This window comes from Amborella trichopoda, chromosome 8, assembly GCF_054954075.1.
Source record: "Amborella trichopoda isolate Santa Cruz 75 chromosome 8, AtrichopodaSantaCruz75HAP2 v2.0, whole genome shotgun sequence".
Lineage (NCBI taxonomy): Eukaryota > Viridiplantae > Streptophyta > Magnoliopsida > Amborellales > Amborellaceae > Amborella > Amborella trichopoda.
This window is the reverse complement of record NC_142343.1, coordinates 40,980,037-41,001,416: the sequence shown is the minus strand read 5'-3', so window position 1 is coordinate 41,001,416 and position 21,380 is coordinate 40,980,037. Positions and strand designations below refer to the sequence as shown.

Below are 21,380 nucleotides of genomic sequence, written 5' to 3'. Positions count from 1 at the left end.
TTAAGTTTGAGACAATTTTCCTTACCTTAAGTTTGAGACAATGTTCCTCACCTTAAACTTTCTTTTAACCCCTCCCAAGCTTAGATAAAGGATATGAGTTATGTTAGGTAGACAACTAATGTGAAACTTTGCCAAAAATTTTCTTCATCTGGGAAAGGATTTGGTACGTCCTCTTGCATATGGGGCTTCTACGCCAACGGTTGTGATTGTTTTTTTCGATCATCTTGCTTTTAAATCCCAAGAGCCCAACAGTATTGAAAAGAAACCAACTGGCAACAGCGTCTTGTCTCTCCCTCTCGCACGATGGGAGGTCTCTCTATCTCCCACTCACCTCTCTCTCTCTCTCTCTCTCTCCTTCTCCCACCCACCTCTCTCTTAAGCTCTATAACTCATCTCTATTCGTCTCTCTCAGGTTGGACCCTCTCTCTCAAGCCCTCGATGACCCTCTCTCTCAAATCCTCACTGGCCTGGTACCCCTCTCTCTCAATCTCTCTGAAACTTGCCCCTCTCTTTCAATCTCTCTCCCGCCTACCCCTCTCAGCCCCTCTATATACATCTCTCGTTGCCCATCCCTCTCGTTTTGGGGTTTTGGATGTTTTGGGTTTTGGGGGTCTGATACAGTCACAAAGCCAACTGAAGCTATGATAGCAGCCATGGCTAACACAGAGGTCGATGATGATGTCTTGGGTTTCGACCCAATACCTCAGAAGCTCAAAACCGAAATGGCAAGAATTTTGGGTGAAGAAGCAGCCCTTTTTGTGCCTTTTGGTACACTGAGTAATCTCTCGTTGCCTATCTCTCTCGATCTCCCTCTATGCCCACCCTCTCTCTAGAAATATAACCTAAAACATAATTTTTTTTGAAATTTCAGAAATTTTCTATGCTCCATTGCTGCTGCAAAGGCGATTGGGACAATCTTCGGTGGATTTGAGGTTCATGTACACTATTTTTTATTCTTTACCTATTACTGTTTTATAGGGATTTAGTTTTGTAGGGATTTAGGTTTTTGAAAATGGGTGTCATGTGTCCACCCAATGGAAAGGTTGAGGACCTATCAAGTAATAATGGGTTGGGACCTCTCTCTCTATAATATGGAGAGGTTGAGGAAGGTTATTTGTTTCTTGTGGTTGGGGAATTATGGAGGAGAGAGAAGTGGAGGAGGATTTGGTTTGGGAAGAAAGGTATGGGGTACAGGAGAAGGGAAAGGAGGTGGTTCAAGGGTTATTTTATGTGAAATTGCTTGAGAAAGAGAAACTCTTTTTTTATTGAAAAGTTCAACTTTTGAAGGTTTTTGTTTTTTAGTAGTTGAATGTGTTTGTGTTTATGATCAAGCCAGTTTCTCATTCTCTCTCTAAACAAGTAGTACACGATGGATTCTCTCTCAAAGCATGAAGCACCATGGAAGAGAGAGAAACTATTGCCTCACTCAACTTTGAACCCATGCTCCCATTTGGACTAAAACACGAAGGCAGAGCGCACGTGAGATAGTGGCTAAACCTCTCTAAAATATTGGAATCCATCCACTCATTGTAAACCTCTCTAAAATATTGTAATTCATCGCACTCGTTGTCCTCAAATTGGATACACTACGCCGTGTTTTTCGAACATCACAATTTTATTGTTGAAGATTTTGAGAACACCTAGCTTCATCATTTTACAAATTACTAATGAATTGATTTGAAGTTTACTTGAGGAATGAGACGCACTTTCAAATTGTCTTGGAATGCCATATCTCCTAGATATGAGTTACATTGAAGTGGTAATAGTTTGGAAACTTAAGGACCCTTGATTAACACTTTTTTTTTATATGTAACTTGGGGTCAAACTCATGAAATCAAAATGGAACAAAAATGTGATAATCACTGTTTGAACACATTTTTCAGCACCTTGGTCCCAGATGCAGAATAAAGAGGGTACAGGTCAATAAAACCTCAACATACAGTGGAAACTTTGACAGTCTCAAAATGGCCCCAGAACTAGTCAAGATATTCATAAGCACTTCAAAAGACCACCTGCCAAGTTTCATCGCAATTAGACATAACTAAGGCAGTGAACACATAGAAACAATTTCGACAAAATCGGCCTCTGGCACTCTGAAATGGATCCCGTAACTAGAACTAAATTTTCGGTGCATCAAATAGCAGTGAGACTACCGCCATTGGATCTGGCATAGTCTAAAACCCATGTGGGTTAAGTTTCGTCTTAATCGAGCACTCCAGGATAAAGTTATGGGTAAAATACCGAAAAAGGGTAGGTTACACACTATTCCCACGCGGCCACCCTGCACCAACACACCATTAAAGGTGACTATTTTTGCAGTCACGGGTAGTGACTTTCGGAACCTATATCTCACTAGTTCCAAGTCGGATCGTGTTCAAATTTTGTGATTATGTTTGTCTTATCAAGACGAGCGTTTCGATAGGTGGTACACCCCATGAAGATGCCCGAGCAGAGAGAAAAACTAGAGAAGTTGTTGATCCGTGAATAAAAGTGCAGAAAAATCTGCAGTAGCATGCCTCATTCGAGCGACCAAATCATGATTCTTGCATACCCGATTGACGTGAAACCAATTGCATTATGTGCATAAGGTCTAAGGCCATCTCTGATCTGAAAGTCGCGTACGATGAATGGTTGGATTTCACACACGGAGGCATCAAAGCTGCTATAAATTTCGACCACCAGCTTTCAAGAATCCGGCCAAAAACCCAAGACGACGAAACCTTCGTCCGGACACGAAATTGAGCTGCGTTTATTTCAAGGTGATCGTGCAGGCATGCTCAGTGTGATTGAACGAAGAAATCATGGAAAACCATCAAGAAACAAGCACACTATCGATCCAAAGTTTTCAATATTCAAGCAAATTTCAAGTTTCTTGATCATGATTTAGAAACATGATTTATGACTCGAAATTGGTATCAAATTGATCGCCATGCCGAGCCCTACAAGAAAACAATTATCTTTCGATCAAACGGGCATCAGAGTAACTCTGGATCAGTCATGGAAGATCACCCAAGTTCTCGGGTAGCAGCAAGGGACTGTTATGAACTTCCATACATTGTTAGGCAGGGGCAAAACAATCTTTTTGCACCCATTTTTAGAATTTATTTTAATTCAATTAAATTGTAATTATCTTTAATTTTAGGTAGTTTTTGGGCGTCCACCCATGTATAAACATGCAAAGCCAAATTTTAAAACACAACACTAAGGACCTTCAGTTCATTCTTCAACATTTAATAAAGATTTCAATTCCTGCTTGAGTTCGTGGGTGTGCCTCAAAGAGAGAGAGAGGAGAGAGAAGAAAAGGGTCGGCACCTCTCGATAAGGTAATTTTCTCTCTCCTCTTTCCTCATCTCTATCTCTTTCTCTCTCCCCTTTTCTCCCTCGTCTTTATCTCTTCATTTCTCTCTCGTCACTCCCTCTCTTTCCTGCTTTCATCTTTATCTTTATCTCTCTCTCTCTCTCTCTCTCCCTCCTCTGATCTATCATGCCCCTCTTTATTTATTCCTCTTTCTTTCTCCATAGATGCATGGCAGACCTATCGCCTGATGTGATGCCTTCCTGGTCCTGAGACATGAACAGTGAGCCAAGCCTTATCCCAAGTGGTGCAAGCCTAGCGTCGCCTGGTTTATCGTTCTCTTTCTTCTCTTCCGCCATAGATGGTGCGAATCTATTGTCGTCTATGTTTCTCGTTCTCTTTCTTCTCTTCTGTCATAGATGGCGTGAGCTTATAATCGTCAATCCTTATCTTTCTTTCTTCTCTTTTGTCACAGCCGACGCAAGCCTAGCGCCGCTTGGGTTCTCTTTCTTTCTTCCCTTCTGTCACAGTCGGTGCAAGCCTAGTGCCGCCTGGGTTCTCTTTCTTTCTTCTCTTCTGTCACTGCCGGCGCAAGCCTAGCGCCACGTGGGTTCTCTTTCTTTCTTCTCTTATGTCACAGCTGGCACAAGCCAAGCACAGCATGGGTTCTCTTTCTTTCTTCTTTTTCAATCACAGCCGACGCGAGCCTATCGCTGCTTGTGTTTCTCTCTCTTTCTTCTCTTCTTTCACAATCGGCGGAAGCCATCACCGTCTGAGCTTTTCCTCTCCTCTTTCTTTTGACACAGCCGACGCAAGTCCATTGTTGCCTATATTCTTTCTCTCTCTTCTTTCTTTGTTTCATAGCGGATGAAATCCATCACAGTCCGAGTTTTCTCTCTCCTCTCATTCCCGTCTATGTCCTCCTCCTCCTTTCCTTCCGTTCTCTCTCTTCTTCTCCTCTCATGGTTTTCTCTCCTATGTTTCTTCTTCTCTTTTATCTTCTTCATCCTCTCTTCTCTCTCTCTTCTTTTTTTCTCTCTCTCTTACTCTCTCGTTTGATTAAGAAGGGTCGAGATTAGCCTTCAATGGTAATTCTGTCATCCTAATGTCGTTGTGCCAGTCGGAGTTACTGTGTCCGCTTTATTGCCATAACAGATTAGCCATTGTGTCTAGCTACTCAGTATTGGTACTGTCATCTAGTAGTAATTCTGTTGAGCCAGTCTGAGTTACCAAGCCTGTTTTACTGCCACGCCAGATCAATTACTTACTAGTTAGTCATTGTGTTGGTCTCACCATCTGGCCCAATCTTTCTTCTCTCATTCTTCGCTTCCTCTTTTTGAATGTGCACGCCTGTGTACGTTCACCTGAAGACAAGGTGTGGTCCCTTGACCCACCTGTCTTGTAACATTTGTCATATGTGTGTGATTGCAGAAAAGAGGAGAATACATGCCAAGGGAGACGATTCCAAACCAGTTTTACGACTGGAGGGCTTTCTTCGTGATCTAAGAGGGCGCCTACGAGAGCCAGCCCGAGCAAGTCTCGAACCCACCTTAAATTCCTCTCTCATCGGTTAGTCTACTTGCTCTTGTTCTTAAGCAAGGTTCCCGAGAGAGCAATATCAAGTCCCGGGTTCCCTTGAAACCCGAGACGCATACCGCCAGATCACCTAGATCCGGAGGGCAAGATCGAGGCACCTACCCAATAATTCCCAATTATTAGTATGTATATGAATAGGTGCAGTAGTGCAACCCAACCAACACGTATGTCTAGGAGAATTTCTAGTTTTTTTGAGAGACAATGTCAAGTTTCAATAAGCAAAGGCACACCAAACAAAGCTTTTCTTCTGTATAGAATAACAAAAGTTAATTACTGTACCCAATTGTACTAACATACGTTAATATTATTTAACCTACTATCCACATTACAATACATTACCAAACAAGTAAGAGTGATATGAAAATTGAAATATAATTGTAATGATACAAAAAGAGGAACACTTGTTGTGGGTTTTACTCTTGTGCCTCCTCCTAATCTGGCCATGCATCGATGATGTAATCTCTTGAGTAATAGAGCTCAATATCCTGCAACCACCAATCCTCTCCTCATTCACTGCCTTAAACACATAGTGGAGAAAGAAGGAGTCTACTAAGTGGACCCAAATCACATACATTTCCTGATTACTTCGACATGCTTGCATGACATTGGATATGTATGGCTCTGTGGCACCATAAGCAATTTCATGTTGGAAAAGCACCAAGGAATGGGACACCACATGGTTCATCACAGTAACAACAACAACTGAGATGACCCAGCTTGAGCAACACACTTACAATCTTTTGCCACATCTTTGGAGCAAGACACATGGGCTGCTACCTCACAAGAAGGGCAAAGGTGAAAGGAAATGTAAGGGACCTCCTCTAAACAAACACAAAATGTGGGGCAACATGTGGTTAAAAATTTTCAATAAGTCAAGACATTCTAATGCTTATAAATAAGTGGAGAAGATGAGAACATGAGAGAAGTAATAGTCCAAATAAAAATGAGACAGCTAAAAAAAACTCTTAAGATGCATAGACATGAGAAAAAGGTTGTTTTGATGCCCAAATATCCTCAAAATGATCATCTCGACATCAAGATGCATGGGCATGAGAAAAAAATGGACTTCAATTTTTGTAAATAGTGCATCTTGTAATGCATTTTGGACTGTCAATTTTCACGATTTTCAAGTTTTCATAGATCTGCTCGATCAACAATATTTTTGGGGCTTTAAATTTTATCATTAAAAATAAAAATATATTGCTATCACAAAGATTTCCATTATTGAATCTACATTTCTTGATATTATTTGAAGGTGGGCTTTACTTTGATTGTTTAAAGCCTCCACGCTATACAAACCACACCCTTTTGATATAGGTCCCTTTTCATTAGAAATATATATATCATTACTCTGGGGTTTCTTTTAATATTCTAATAACAGAAATTAGCAAAAATGAAAGAACTATCTTCATAATTGGCAAACATGGCTAGATACTCAATTCCAAGAGAAACATTAAAGAGCATCAGCAAAGGATACAAGAAACTAGTTTGTTCATCCAAATGAGAACTCAAATGCGAGGAAGGTGTCCACCCTTCAATGTTTGCAGTAAAATCTAAGTTCTTAATGTTTGATGTTTCAAAAATTGGAAAAAGTAGTCACAAAAAGGGTGTCACATTCTAATGGACCCAGCATCTTTTTGTTTTGATTTGATAAAAAAAATATGTTGTTTCTAACAAATACCAAAACTTGAAGACAAACTAGAGTATACCATTATGCAGGCTCTCACAGAAGTCTGAAGACCATATACAGTTCCGAATCGCAAATTAATAATAATTGAACTATATGAGAGCAAAAGCACAAAAGCCAAACTATGAGATTGAAATACAAGGATCCCATCCACCCACAACCAGAAAAGAGTGGATGTTGTGATACCCAATTCCATATTCTTAAAACACCTCTAGGTCCACAATATCTATATTGAAGTGCACCCATAATCATAATTAGACTGAATCTTCTTCACATGATGAAAAGGGCACAAAAACCAAATTAATTCAAATGGTATTCACAATATTTTGCTTCTGCCCACAAGAGGTTAACTAGATTAATTCAAATAGTATTCACAATGTTTTATTATCATGGTCTCATTGGTAATCACGAGTATGCAACATCGATTGACCTGAGACCATGTCATTTTCATTAAGAAAAATAAAAAAAGGAAGCTAATGGAGCCTCACTGAGCAGCAGATCATGATTCGAGAACAAAAGTGAATATATTCCGTTAAATCCTTCGTCTCTATACATCGATCTCAAAGAAAAAGAAAAAGAAAAAATGAAACTGCCAAAAAGCCAGTCAAATTAATGGGCAATATAAAATTGGTCTGAATACCAGAATACGAAAAAATTTGGCTTACCGTTAGATACATTGATTTAGCATTTAAAGTTTACTTTTATATAAAGTGGCATTTACAAATTCACGTGATTTCAGCTTAGAGCCGTGGACACAATACAAGAATTGCTAATTAAGCACATGCTACTAAAGGAATTTATTATAAAATATTGAAAGCAGGCTCAGCATAAATATTACAAAAGTTCAGCAAAATAAAATATTGAAAGCAGGTTCAGCATAAATATTACAAAAGTTCAACAAATTCTAAAATCACAATTACAGAAAAAAAAACCCAACCAAATCGTTATTTCTTCTCTTTTATTTGGGATCGGCATCTAGAGAAATCATCAAACACTAAAATAATTGCCTATCAAACAGTAATAATCTTAAAATCCAATTCGACACAGCACCCCAAGAATACACTATCCATTAGAAAAAAAAAAAAAAGAGCATATAAGAACTCCAAAATTTAATTACCCAGTCCAAAATTTTATTGCCCAAATTTCAGCCATCAAACCAGAAGAGAAACATACTTAGCATGCATATTCTTCAAGAAAATAAGACGTGTAGTCGGATAACACATGGCCTCTGCAGAATCCTTGATTGCAGGTTCAATAAAATTGATATCCATGGTTCTATCCAAATTGCTCGGAACTGTTCTTGAATGAGCACATCCAATTGTCGAAATCCCTCCATTCTCTAAAAGATGAATATGGCTTTGATCTCCAAGAATCACTTCACTTCCTCTAATCTCACAGTGAACCATAACACTAATGAGATTGCTCATTGTACCAAAAGGCACAAAAATGACTGTTTCTTTATCCAGAATTCTTGCCATTTCGGTTTCGAGCTTCTAAGCTTTTGGGTCGAAACCCAAGACATCATCATCGACATCTGCCTTAGCCATGACTGCTATCATAGCTTCAATTGGCTTTGTAACTGTATCAGACCTCCAAAACTCAAAACAACCAAAACCCCAAAATGAGAGGGACAGGCAACGAGAGATGTATAGAGAGGGGTAGGCAGGAGAGAGATTGAAAGAGAGGGACGCGTTTCAGAGAGATTAAGAGAGAGGGGCAGCGGATCAGCGAGGATTTGAGAGAGAGGGTCATCGAGGGTTTGAGAGAGAGGGTCCAACCAGAGAGAGACGGAGAGAGATGAGTTACAGAGCTTAAGAGAGAGAGAGGTGGGCGGGAGATGGAGAGAGAGAGAGTTACATCGCTCGAGTGGGAGAGACGGGACGCCACTGTCAGTTGGTTTCTTTTCAATACTGCAAGGCTCTTGGGATTTAAAATCACAACCATTGGAGTACGAAACCCCATACGAGAGCGGGCGTACAAATCCTTTTCCTTTCATGAATATGAATATATGTAGCCGAACTCAAATAGTTGGGAAAAAGGCTCTGAGGATGATGATTCGTCGTACCTCATGTGAGGAAATGACCGTTATATAGCCCGTTTGGTCCCCTGGATTCAGATTTATGGGACTCACATTTCAATAAAATGTGTCAAAAAACCGTGTTTGGATGCACTTTGATGGAGGGGTTCACATTTCCGTAAGAATTCATTTTTCCACCTTTTAAAACGAAATAGTTGGAAATGTTTAATTCTACCTAAATAAGTTGAATTCATATTTCATAAAAACGATGGACTTAAATTTTTTGCAGTAAGCTATAGAGAACAAGGCTTTCTAGCTGGAAATGTTTAATTCTACCGAAATAAGTTGAATTCATATTTCTTAAAACGGATGGACTTAAATTTTCCATTCTACCGAAATAAGTTGAATTTATATTTCTTAAAAATGGTGGACTTAAATTTTTTGCAGTAACCTGTATTGAACAAATTTTCGAAATGATTCTTGCTCACCACTGTGTGAAACCCTCTTGCTATGGTATATAAATAGTATATTATTATAATATAATATATAATATTAATATTAGTATGATACTCCGAAATGATTCTTGCTCACCGCTGTGTGATACCCTCTTGCTATGGTATATAAATAATATATTATTATAATATAATACATAATATTAATATTAGTATAATATAATATAAATAAAAGATACAAAATACTTTATAACAGGAACACAATCACACCCCCTGTGGGGTTCGAAACAACGGCCACAAGGTTAGGGGCCTTGTGCTCTACCAAATGAGCTAGACGGGCTGCTCATTGATGGAGCTCGCTAGCAGTTTAATTTTTAGTATATTGTTGAAGCTCTCGGTTCTCTCAGTTTCAGTAAGACTTATCAAGCTCTCCTCTTCTCTCCAATTCCTACATTGAGGGTCCTTTGAGCCTTCAATCTCAGAGACAATATTATACTTTATATTAGATTATATATTATAATACATAGTACTGGTATTAGTATAATACAATATATAATGTTATATAATATAATATTATACTTTACATTAGTTTATATATTACATTATATATGATACCAATTTGAGTACGTCAAGCGGAATTTCAAATTAACATTAAATGACAAATAAAATAAAGAATTAAAGCCAAAACAGTAATATTAATGCCGACTAAGATTAATACAAACTTCAATATAGAAACAAAGTACTTACATAAGATAAAAACCACACTAGCAAACCACACCAACACACCAATCTTCACTAGCAAATCACACCAGCACACCAATATGCTCAAAACCTTTTTACAATCTTAGAGAGAAAGAAATAGGATAGATTGAGCAGAGAAGACTAAGCGGACTCCAAAGAGAGGTGTCCTCTGAAGAGGGGGAGATCCTCCACTTATAGCTTCGGACTTCAAATTTCTTTTAGTCTAATTTTCTTTATCTGGGAATGTCAGTCCATTTATAATCTTCCATGTGGAAAGGTGAAGGATAATGGGTGTCGGTAGCGTCGGTGATCCTTACCACGTAGAAAGTTTATGAATAGTAACAGCTGTCCCTTTTATTTTTGTTGGCAAGATCTGAGCCGTAGGATAAAATTTTTTTACTTTAGTAAAAGTATTTTTGGTGAGCCATGTGTCCTGAAGTTTGGTGGAGTCGTCCTGGCCAATTAATTGAGTAGTAGCAAAATTTCAGCACTATCGTCTTCATTTTGGTCTCTATCGTCTTCGCTAATTGACATGAATTCTTCCTCGTTGTCAAACATAGATAGTAGCTTTTTTCGAAGCTCTTCCTTTGATAATTCAGGATTTTTGAATTGTAGGAGCCTTAAGTATGAGGCTGTTCCAGTCGGTTGACCAAGTCTTGGTGTATTAACCTTGATCTTAATAATTTTGATGGTTTCAGGGATTAAGTCTTTGATATCAAAGTTGTCCGATCATTTTCTTTGTACATTTCTTTCTAGATGGGGAATATAGTCCCAATTTTCATCATCTTCGATAATTGAATAGGTCCACCTGAGTATCCATGGGATTTCATATAAGGTGGTAAAACAGATTAATATTTCAAGTTTCGACTAATTTCTATTGGTTGCTTAGAATTTAGACAAGAAACATTATAATGGTTGAGGATAAATATCTGGGGCAGGACCCCAGTATAACATCCATTTTTTAAACCATGAAGGAATTTCTTGAAGGGCTTCATTAAGCCTGAATATGATAAACCAGCTATGGGTATTCTGCTTATTCTGAAATAACAGTCTTTTCCCATGCTTCAATATAATGTAACTCTTGATTTTAGAGTAGCTATGTTTAAAATATTAAGGTTTAAGGGGATCAAATCCCCAATCCTTATAGGCCAGAACTTTCTTTATTCTAAATTTAGAATGAGCAACAATATCATGTCCCCTTTCCGGATAATTTCTACAGATCATGTTTCTTTTAGGATCGTTTTGTAAAAGAGTTGTGGTTTAAACTCATCTCTTGGATGCATATGATTGACTAGATAAATTTTTGCGATTTCATCTGTATTGAGATGAAGGTGAATATTATCAATTGATATAATAAGGAGATATCCCAATATTCTGAATTTTCAGTAGACTGTACTAAGTCTTCAGATGTACTAGGACTATTTTCTTTAAGGTTGACCTACCTTGAGGTCTCGCCTGGAATTTTCATCTGTTCTTTTCCCTTGATTGCCTTGAAGGAATTCTCGTGTTAAAAAATCAGGTAGAGAGTTAGCGTTTCCGGCAATATGTTGGATATCAAAATCGAAGGTGGCTAGTATGGCCTGCCCACTTGCAATATCTGTTTTGAGACTAAGATTTTAACATCTTTTTCAATAACATCTTTGGCTGCTTTGCAGTCTGTTCTGATTAAGAACGTTTGATTAAAAATATCATCTTCGAATTTTAAAACACAACAAACAATAGAGAGGATCTCCTTTTTTATACTAGAATAGTTTTTTTGCGTATCATTCCACTTTTTAGACAAAAATCTTACTAATTGTTCATTGTTTTAATCAGTTATTGTTTGCTTTAGAATACCTCCAAAACCAATTTCAGATGCCTCAGTTTCTATAATTTTGAAAGCTTTAGGATGTGGAATTGCAAGATATGGTAATTCTTTTGCTTTAAGTTTTATTTTACGAACAACTAAAGTATGTTCTTCCCCCCATTCTGGAGAATTCTTTTTAAGCGATCATAAAGTATAGCACAGTCTTTGGCAATATTTTTGTAAAAGTCAGAAATGTAACTAAGACTCCCCAAAAATTGTTGTAATTGTATTCGATCTTTGATTTCATCAGAAAAATGTTGTGCAAAACTGATTGCCCTATCTATGGGGATGATAGAATGGTTATGGATATTGTAACCTAAAAATTGAATTTTTGTTTGGAATAATTGAATTTTCTTTCCAGATAGGACTAGTCCTGCACTTTTAATTGCCTGCAAAAAGATTGTGAGATATTTTCAATGTTGCTCTATTGAATCAGAAGAAACTCAGACATCATCAATATAAACAATCATAAATTGGGTGAATGGTGTGAATATATCATTCATAATGTGTTGGAATTCAGAGGGAGCATTCTTTAATCCAAATGGCATTATATTCCATTCATAATATCCAAATGGTGTAGTAAATGTGGTTTTACATCTATCTTTTTCTGCAATTTGAATTTGGCAGAATCTAGTTTTCATATTAAATTTTGAAAATATTTGTACTTCATAAAGTCGATTAAGTAAACCCCTCTTTTTAGGGATGGATATCTAATCCATCTCAAGGTTTTATTTAAAAGCTTATAATTAATAACAAGTCATGGTACTCCTCTTTCTTTTTCAAAGGTTTTTCAACATAAAAAGCTGTGGTGAATAGGAATTACTAATTAGTTTCTTATTAAGAAGATCTTGGATTTCTTTTTTTGCAAATTTTTAAGAGGCGGCTATTCATTTGGATAGGCCTTGATTTGGTAGGGATGATTTTTTCATTGAAATCAGGCTCTTAAGGTAATTCAATAATATGTCTTTTTCTTTCCAAAAAAGCATTTAAGATTTCATCACAAACTTCTTTCTCAAGTTTATTTTTAAATTGTACACTTTTCTCTTGGATTAAGGCACTGTTAACTTTTTCTTGTATTTGTTTGGTTAAAATCTCTTGCTTAAGCGTATGGAGTAAAGATTCTTTATTTCTTTTTAAAACCATAACTTGATTAATTTCTTTTAATTTTGGTTTGTCAATAAATTCAAACTTAACTTTATGACCTTGGATCTCAGATTTAATTGCTGAAGAATCTAAAGATTTTATGGGATAAAAAAGACTCAAGAAAGGAGTTCCTAAAATTATTTCTTGAGCTAGACCTTTTACCATAATAAATGACATCAAGAAACAAGCTCCGTTGTTGAAAATGGCAGCTTCAGAAAGCTTATAATTGATTAAAAGTCTTTTGCCATTAGCGGTATTTAAAACTTGGGTGGTCTTATCGAAGAATCTTGATGGGACACGTCCTTCATTAATACAATTGAGATTAGCACCTGAATCAATTAGGGCTATGGCTGAAAAACTGTATTATTTAGAGACAACAATTGTGACCTTAGTATGCCATTTTTGAGTAATAACTTTATTTATCATGTTAATGTAATTTAGTTGTTTAAGATCAATTTTCTCAATTATATTAACAGTCTCATATTGATTTTGTGGATTTTCGAATTCATTTATTAAACTCTCAGATGATTAGAGATTTTCTGAACTAGAAGTCTCAAGAACAGTAATTCTATTGTTAAGAGCTTGTAATTCTTCTTTTAAATTTATTATTTCAAACATCAGCTCAAAAATAGTAGTCTCCCTTTCAGAGATTATTTGTTTTTTATTGACCCTATCAATTATTTATTTGAGATCATAAGTAGGTTTAAAGACTTGACTTTCAGTCTTTTCTTTAACAAAGTATCTAACAAGAGCATCTCTTTCCTCAAGGGGGCCAATAATTTTGTCAATAATATCTAAAACCAATTTTGTTCTTCAGAGAGTACATTGAGGCTAAGACCTTACATTTCTAATAGGGCTTTGTAATGGTCACATTTATAGTCCTCTTCAGCCTCACTAGTATTAGAAGTTTCATTGTTGATTTCTAAAATTTCATCTTCTGAGTCTGTCTCATAAATAGATAATTCTTCATCAGAAGAGTCTCCTATTAGGAGAATTTGCTCTAAATGTCTCTTGAGTTCTTCATCAGAAATTTCATTGATCTTTTGTTTTGTTTTACACCTATTTGTAAAATATCCATAACGCCTACATTTCTTACAAATAGGTATTTTTCCTTTTGGCTTCTTATTTCTGGGTTCAGAATCATCTTTATTTGATTTGAAAATTTTTCTTTTTTGTTTTCTATAATATTTTCTGTTTTTCTTATAGTCACATCTTTTAGAGTTACTCTTATATTTTTTGGAGTGGGTTTTTTTTTCAAGAAAAGGGCAATAACCGAATTGTTCATTGAAGTCTCCCATTTCTCTTTTGCCAGTGATCTTTTGTTTTTCAAGTTGTCTCTTAAGCTTGAGGTTAGTACAAAGTTCTAAGCCAGTGGCACAAATATCATTATCAAACTGGGCTAGAGTATAATTCTCATAAGGGATTTCTATCCCTCCATTAGCATTTTTTAGCTTGGTATTAACCTTTTCTTTGAATAGAGCTGGGAGTCCATTTAAGAATTGAGACTTCCAATGTATATCACATCATTTCTGGTGAGTAACTGGGTATGAGAGAGATCAGAACATTTGAGATTCTCTAAAAGTTCTCTAGTTATTTTATTCCAGACAGAAGTATCTCCTATGAAGTGTAGGGCAATCAATTTATGGACACAATCATCATCTTGTGAAGGTATTTCTTGTTTGACACCTTGGTAATAGACGGTGGTAAGGGTCTGTTTTTTAGCACTTAGAACCGTATTTCTCTCATCATCCCTTAGGTAGAAGTCCCACCATTCTTTTAGTTGCCCTGTAAACCCATTGATTATGGATCTAGCAATGTCGGGGTCTCTATTTTCATGGTTAGTGGATCCTTGAGCATACATAATTATATGCTTGATTAAATTCATCTTCTGATATTCTGACAGAGCATCAATATTCCATTCAACTATAGATCTCTCATCATATTGAACATCATTTGAAAATATATCTTCTTCATATTGAAGATGGACAGGAGAAGGCCTTGGATAATACATCTTTGAAGTAGCAGTAGGCCTAGTCTTTGTTTTATAGTTTATCCTATTATTCCGGTCAGGTTGATCAGGATTCCTAAACATATCCTCAAGTTTAAGGATTTCTTCATTGCTAATATCTTCAAGCATGTTTGCTGTTGGATCTTTATCTTTATTTTTGTCATCATTTATTTTAAGAGTAGCAAGCCTGTTAACCAATTCATCAAAGAATTCATTCTCCTCTTTGAGGGTTGGTCCTAATTTAAAAGTTTTATTAGAAAGAGGAAAAGCAAGTTTAAACATGACGGGTTTAAGTTTCTCCTTTTCATCAGGAGGTTGTATTTGTATTGAAGAAGATGGTCTATTATTTAGGCTTTCTTCTATCCTTGTGGTTTGTTGGCCTATACTCTGTAGAAATAGGTTAGTATAATTATTTTGTTCAATTAGATGATTAAAGCTTTCTAAATTTACAGGTCTTTGTAACATTCTATCTTCTTTAGGGGCATAAGTCTGTTTATAAGGAACAACCCTTAATTTAAGTAAATCTACAACTGCTTCAGGATGATGGATACTTTCTTGATCTCCATTTAAAGTTTTGTAAGTTTTATATATTTTTGTAAGGACTGAAATAGTTGCAGGATTCCTAATTTTAAGAGTGTACAAGTTATCAAGAAATTTTTTATTTTTTAAGTCCATATAACCTTATATTAATTTTGTTCTTCATCATCGTTCTGATGTATTCGTCATCAAGGAATTTCTTCAGGGGCTTACTATGTTTAAGAAACCACTCCTTTATTTTTCTATTTTCCTCTGAGTAAAAATCTTGTCTTAAGAGTTTGTAGTTGATTTCGAATTGATATTGGAACTATATCCCATGTCAGAAAAAGTTGGTCTTTGGGAGCCATCAGAATCTTTATCATTCTATATTGAAGGGTTTTCTACCTTATAGGTAGGTTGAACAATTTGTTGATTCTTAAGCTGATCAAGTCCTTTTATGATCACATCCTTACTATTATTATTATTTTCTTTTTAAGTTTCTGTCTGTGGTACAGAAGAGAAAGAAATTCTAAGAGGTTCAGCCATCCTAGATGACTCAGAACTAAATGACATTCTTGGAGGTTGCCTAGGGATCCTATTTTGATTTAGGAAAGTTCTAAGAAGGGGATAGAGTTGAATTTATACCTTCCCTTCAGCGTATTGGGTTATTTGGCTGACTTTCTGATTTTGTAAGGCTTTGGAGGGACAACACAAGGTAAGATCCATTTTTCAGGTAGATTCACCTGATCCCATGAATTGTTCTAGGAATAATCAAATTAGAATTTTCAACATTAGTTTGGAAAAAAGTAGTCTGGCCCTTAGAGTCAATTCTCCTAATATTAGGATAGATAGTGATCATGGCTTTATAGCATACCCTATAAGTAACAACAATATTTTGTAACCCAGCATCCATGTCAAAACCATTAGTTAAAAGGTTAAGAGTAACACTTTCAAAATATGAGGGTCAGTTAAAGAAACAGAGAAACCTGGGAAGCAGTTAAAATAAATCGGTCCCTCATAGAGACTGCATTCAACAGCTCCTAATAAGGAGTCCATAAATTGTCTATGCTTACTATCTCTTAAGCACAGGAGGATAGCAGTTTGAAGCCCAGCCCTAGTTAAAGATCTAATACCAACTTGAGCAAAACCAATATAAAGATAATTATATTTTTTTTCTCCTGAATTTTTTAATAAGATCTTTGTTTAACAAATGGTAGTTTCAAAATTTAAGATAGATTTGGTTTCTTTTTCAGTTTTGATTGCATAATCACTTATGAATTCAAAAGTTCATTTACTATATATTTCAGAAGTAGAGACCTTAGGGATACTCCAATTGTTTAAATCTTTTTCGATATTGGCGATAACAATTTCTTCATAATTTCTTACTGATCTACCAGATGAAATAGCTTCAACATCAGACCTCTGAGAGCCGAGTCTGAAAAGTCCTGTCATCGAGTCAATAATATAATTACACACTCGAGTCAACCGAGTCAATGAATTAATGGCCTGTCTGCGGCACTGTTCATGACTTTGACGGCTTATGGTGGCTTATTACTATTATGACTGTGATGAACAATATTTTATCAAGACTTGGAATTAGTATAATACTATATATAATGTTATATAATATAATATTATACTTTACATGAGTTTATATATTACATTATATCATATATATTATGAATTTATATTTATTTTATTAATACATTATATTGTATATTATATTTTGTGATATGTATAATATATTTATATTAATTATAATATGATATATGATATATAAATATTCTATGTATTTATCCTGTGAAGTTTGTAAAAAATTTTCCTGTAAAGTGTTTACATATGTAAATACTTTTCTGAAATATATTTAAATACCAAATAAGTCAATTTTCTATTTAACGTCCTATCTCTCTAATAAATGAAATGATTATGTTATTGTAATGAAGTAATTTTAGAATAACTTAGAACGTGGGTTTTCAATATGCATTGAGGTGCACGGTGGACTTTCAGAAAAATTGTCATAAGCTATGTAATTTGTGAATGTTTATCTATGGTATGGCCCACTTAGGTCCATTAAAATGACATTGCAAATTCAGTAATTTGGAAATGTCACCTCATTTGGATAAATACTAGAAAAAAGAATTCAATACTCACAACATTGGAAATAGTTAGTTTTTTAGAATAATAATAATTCATCAAAAAATCAGATTTTCCAAAAAAAAAATATTCCAGGCAAACCAAATATTGAATTTGCATTTTTCTAGTTTCTACCGGATGGTATCAAAACAGTATACACCCATATTCCAAAAAGTACCCTTAAGGAAGTAACCAATTTAGAAGGGAAAAGTTTATATAGAGCTGAGGCTCTAAACAATCATATTTGAGCCTACCTCAAAATTTTCGCTAAACGAGATTGTTTTGATGCTCAAATATCCTCAAATTTATCATCTAGACATCAAGATGTATGGACATGAGAAAACAATTGATTTCAAGTTTTGGAAATAGTGTATTTTGTAATGCATTTTTTGACTGTCAATTTTCAAGATTTTCAAGTTTTTATAGATCTATCGAACTATACCATTTTTGAAACTTTAAACTTTATAAATAAAGATGAAAATATATTTTAAGGCAATCACAAAGAGTATTGGTGTGAAAACCACATTTCTCGACGCTTTTTGAAGGTAGGTTCTAATTTGATTGTTTAGAGCTCAGGCTCTATACAAACCGCACCCTATTTAGAAGGCCCCTACATTTAATTGTCCTTTTTCTCCACAATGATATCTAACATTAATCTCGCTATCCATCTCTTTCCTATTGAAAACTTGAAAAATAAAAACCCGAATAAATGTAAAGTACGATCACTTTCTTCCTTTTAGATATGATATCAAAAGAGAAGGGAAAGCTATGAGCCTAACTTCTTAAAAAAAATATATGATTGATAAAAAATTCAAGAAAAAATAATTATTAATATCTCAAGATAAGTATGGATGTTGGAAAATGAGAGAGAGAGTACCTGAAACTCTATCTTTGCATTTTTTGACCTTGGTTATTTGAAAATATGAAATTTCTCGCTGCTTCCTCAATTTATTCTTATCTAATTTGTTTTCCTTTTTTTAAAAAAAAGTTGAGTCCTAGCCTAGTCCAACCAAAAAGAAATCAGCTTGACATCGATATTCTTTAAAAGTTTTTTATAACAAAACTCTTAGAAAACTCAGACAACTATTTCACTTGTCTAAGTTGTATCTTAGAAGTATCTCAAATTTATTATAGTGAAAATGATAAATACTTTGAAGGCAACAATTGCATCTTATGTCTCAAGGTCCGACTGAAATCTAGTTATTTGTTTTTGAAAGGCTTGAGTCCGAAAACCCTTTGTTTGTTGTTCATTTTGTTGAGAAAAGTTTTGAGTTGCAGATCAGGTGACTGTGAAAGCAAAGTTTATATTGTTTACCATATTATCGACTTTATTATGAAAGTTAACACAGTAAAATTTCACTTAATCTCTGCTTTCTTCAATTTCATAGTTGACTATACAAGTGTTTCGTAATCGACTTCCGGCTGCAATTAAAAAAAAAGTCAATAACCGGAAGCTACTCAATGCCCCGCTAGATCAAGCGATACAATAATTCCTAAGATTGTAGCAAAATCAGGAAGAAATTTGAGCCTAATTCTCATCTTTTTGCCTTGACTATGTTATCTGAAACCCACTGTTTCTGGCCATGGTTATGCCAACAACTAATTGTGATTGTCATGTTATAACAAATTTTGGTTTTGGTGAAGAAGTACTCATGCAGATTAACACCCTAAAATCTTGTAATTAAGGTTTTGTATGCCTAAAGCCAATTTGACATGTAATGGCTTGTATCAATAGTGACCTCTATAAATGGTCTCATAGTAATATATATATATATATGGAAAAAGTTTATACGAGGATGCAACTTTATAATGTAGAACTACGGATGCACCTAAAAATCCATCTGGAAAAAGTAGTTTTAATGTTGAAAAACCTTTTGATTGATCATATGGACATCGAGATGTATGGCCATTAAAAATAAAAAGATTTTAAGTCTTAAAAATAGTGCATTTTACAACATATTATCTACAATGTTCATTTTCAAGATTTTCATATGTTTATAGATCTACTTGATTTTAACCATTTTTTGAAATTTAAAATTTTATAATTGGATATAAAAATAGATTTTCAATTAATCCTAAAAACATTTGACATCAAAATTATATACCATTATAAAATTTGAAGGTGTATCTTACCTCTACCCCTGCGAATGCATCCGTATGCCAACTGCACCCTATATATATATATTAACAATATACTATAAAATATATAAATTATTTTTTTTATATTTTTTATTTATTGATCTAGACGCGACTCAACCCGGCGGGTCAAGTCCAGGTTCAATTGGCTTGGACCGACCTAAGTCAGAATAGAGCCCATGTCTAATTTAGACGTAGTCGGATCAGGTTTGGGTCAGGGTTGGCCCTTACCTGAATTTACCCACATATTTATCGTTTTATTTTAATAAATTTATACGCTTACAAAAGGAAAGTGACAATAAATGCAAAGCGTCAATTGACGGACAAGTAACAATCGTCGCAAGATTATATAGGACACTGCTTCTATGAGTCCTAAGAATCATATGTAGAAATGAGTCCTCTATTAAATCTATTTTTGAGATGGAATTTATACTTAATATTTGAGGAATTTATAATTTTTAACATGGAAATCATGACTATGCAGATATAAATAAATTTTAAAAACTGAAAATAATAATTTTATAAATAAAATATTTCGATTATTGTTTTTAACTTTGACCACCCATTTGCATCTATCTTTAAGATTAAGATGGATATTTTATGCCTCCGGGATGCAAATATAAGAATGTACCCCCAAGGCATACAACAATATACCCCATATATATACGTAGGGGGAGATATAGATGGGTGCAGGGTCAGATGAATGTATCATATGCCACATACATGTGGAAAGAGGGATTAAGTTATCACCGGTAATTCACTGTTTCAATAAAATTTATTTGAGTGGTGAATTATTTGTTTTTTTATTGTATCTATCATAAATTCATATAGCTATATGAGATAAAACTTATAGGAAGTTTTATGTATAAGTATTATTTTGAAAAACTATTTTCACTTTATTCAAAGTAACTTTACATGATTTTAGCCAAATATAGCTAAAAACAACTAAAACAATCAAAAAATTTTAATAATTAGATAATATTATACACAATACAAGGTTTGTATAATCTAATTAACAAACTAATATTACTCAAAAGATGTAGTTTGACTTAAGAAAAAAAAAACGTAAAGCCTGCCCGCCAAAATCCATGTTACAGCATATGCTATTTTTAGGGCTCAAATTTTTTTTTTTTCACACAGTCGAGATAATCAATTTGATGGTTTATTGATGCTGAAACTACAATTTTAAGTGAGATTTAAGATGCGGCTTTACTTTTTTTTTTAATAGCTAGACCTTATTTAAAGCTTTTTTATTTAAAATATAATAAATTTATATGAAAGAATATAATATATATAAAATTATGGATGTTGCTTCTATATGCCGAGGTCTTATGAAAAAAAAAAGTAAAGCTTCAACTTGAAACCTTATCAAAAAAAACTTCCTGCAGAGGAAACCCCCTATGGTTGCTCTAAAATTATATTTCTACCGTCAACCACAAAATTTGTAGCTAAAAAAATCGTACAAATCTTACGGATCTGTGAACACTTGAAACTAGATGGTCTAGATGATGTGTGAACACTAAAAAAATATACACAATGTTTAGATCCTAAAATCATAATTTTTTTTTCACAACTATAGTAGTCAAAGTCGAGATGGATTTGAAGATGGCATAACTATAATCTTCAATGCTTTTTGAAACGAGGATTTACTTATTCTTATCTTTTCCTAAAATTAATTGTCATCTAAACACCACCAGTACATGAAAATACAAACCGAGAACGGTTAAGAGAAAGTCATTGTGAGGACAGAAGAGAGAGGAGTTTGTATGGTGCATGAAAAATTGTTGGGGAAGCGCAATGGTCCTTCATT

The 21,380-nt window shown here is 34.6% G+C and overlaps 1 protein-coding gene and 1 long non-coding RNA gene across 2 annotated transcripts; one reads left to right on the top strand and one right to left on the bottom strand.

Moving 5' to 3' along the window:
• The first annotated feature begins 223 nt into the window (after positions 1-223).
• LOC148781105 (uncharacterized) lies at positions 224-1,299 on the top strand. The gene is made up of 2 exons (XR_016060563.1): positions 224-777; positions 872-1,299. It is a non-coding gene; the product is annotated as an uncharacterized LOC148781105 (long non-coding RNA).
• Positions 1,300-7,729: 6,430 nt separating this feature from the next.
• LOC110007204 (low-specificity L-threonine aldolase 1) lies at positions 7,730-8,056 on the bottom strand. Its single transcript, XM_020666902.1, has one exon. The coding sequence runs from the start codon at positions 8,054-8,056 to the stop codon at positions 7,730-7,732; it is 327 nt and encodes a 108-aa protein (XP_020522561.1).
• Positions 8,057-21,380: the final 13,324 nt, after the last annotated feature.

Coding starts and splice junctions, on each gene's coding strand:
- LOC110007204 (XM_020666902.1), bottom strand. CDS start 8,056: ATGGCAAGAATTCTGGATAAAGAAACAGTCATTTTTGTGCCTTTTGGT.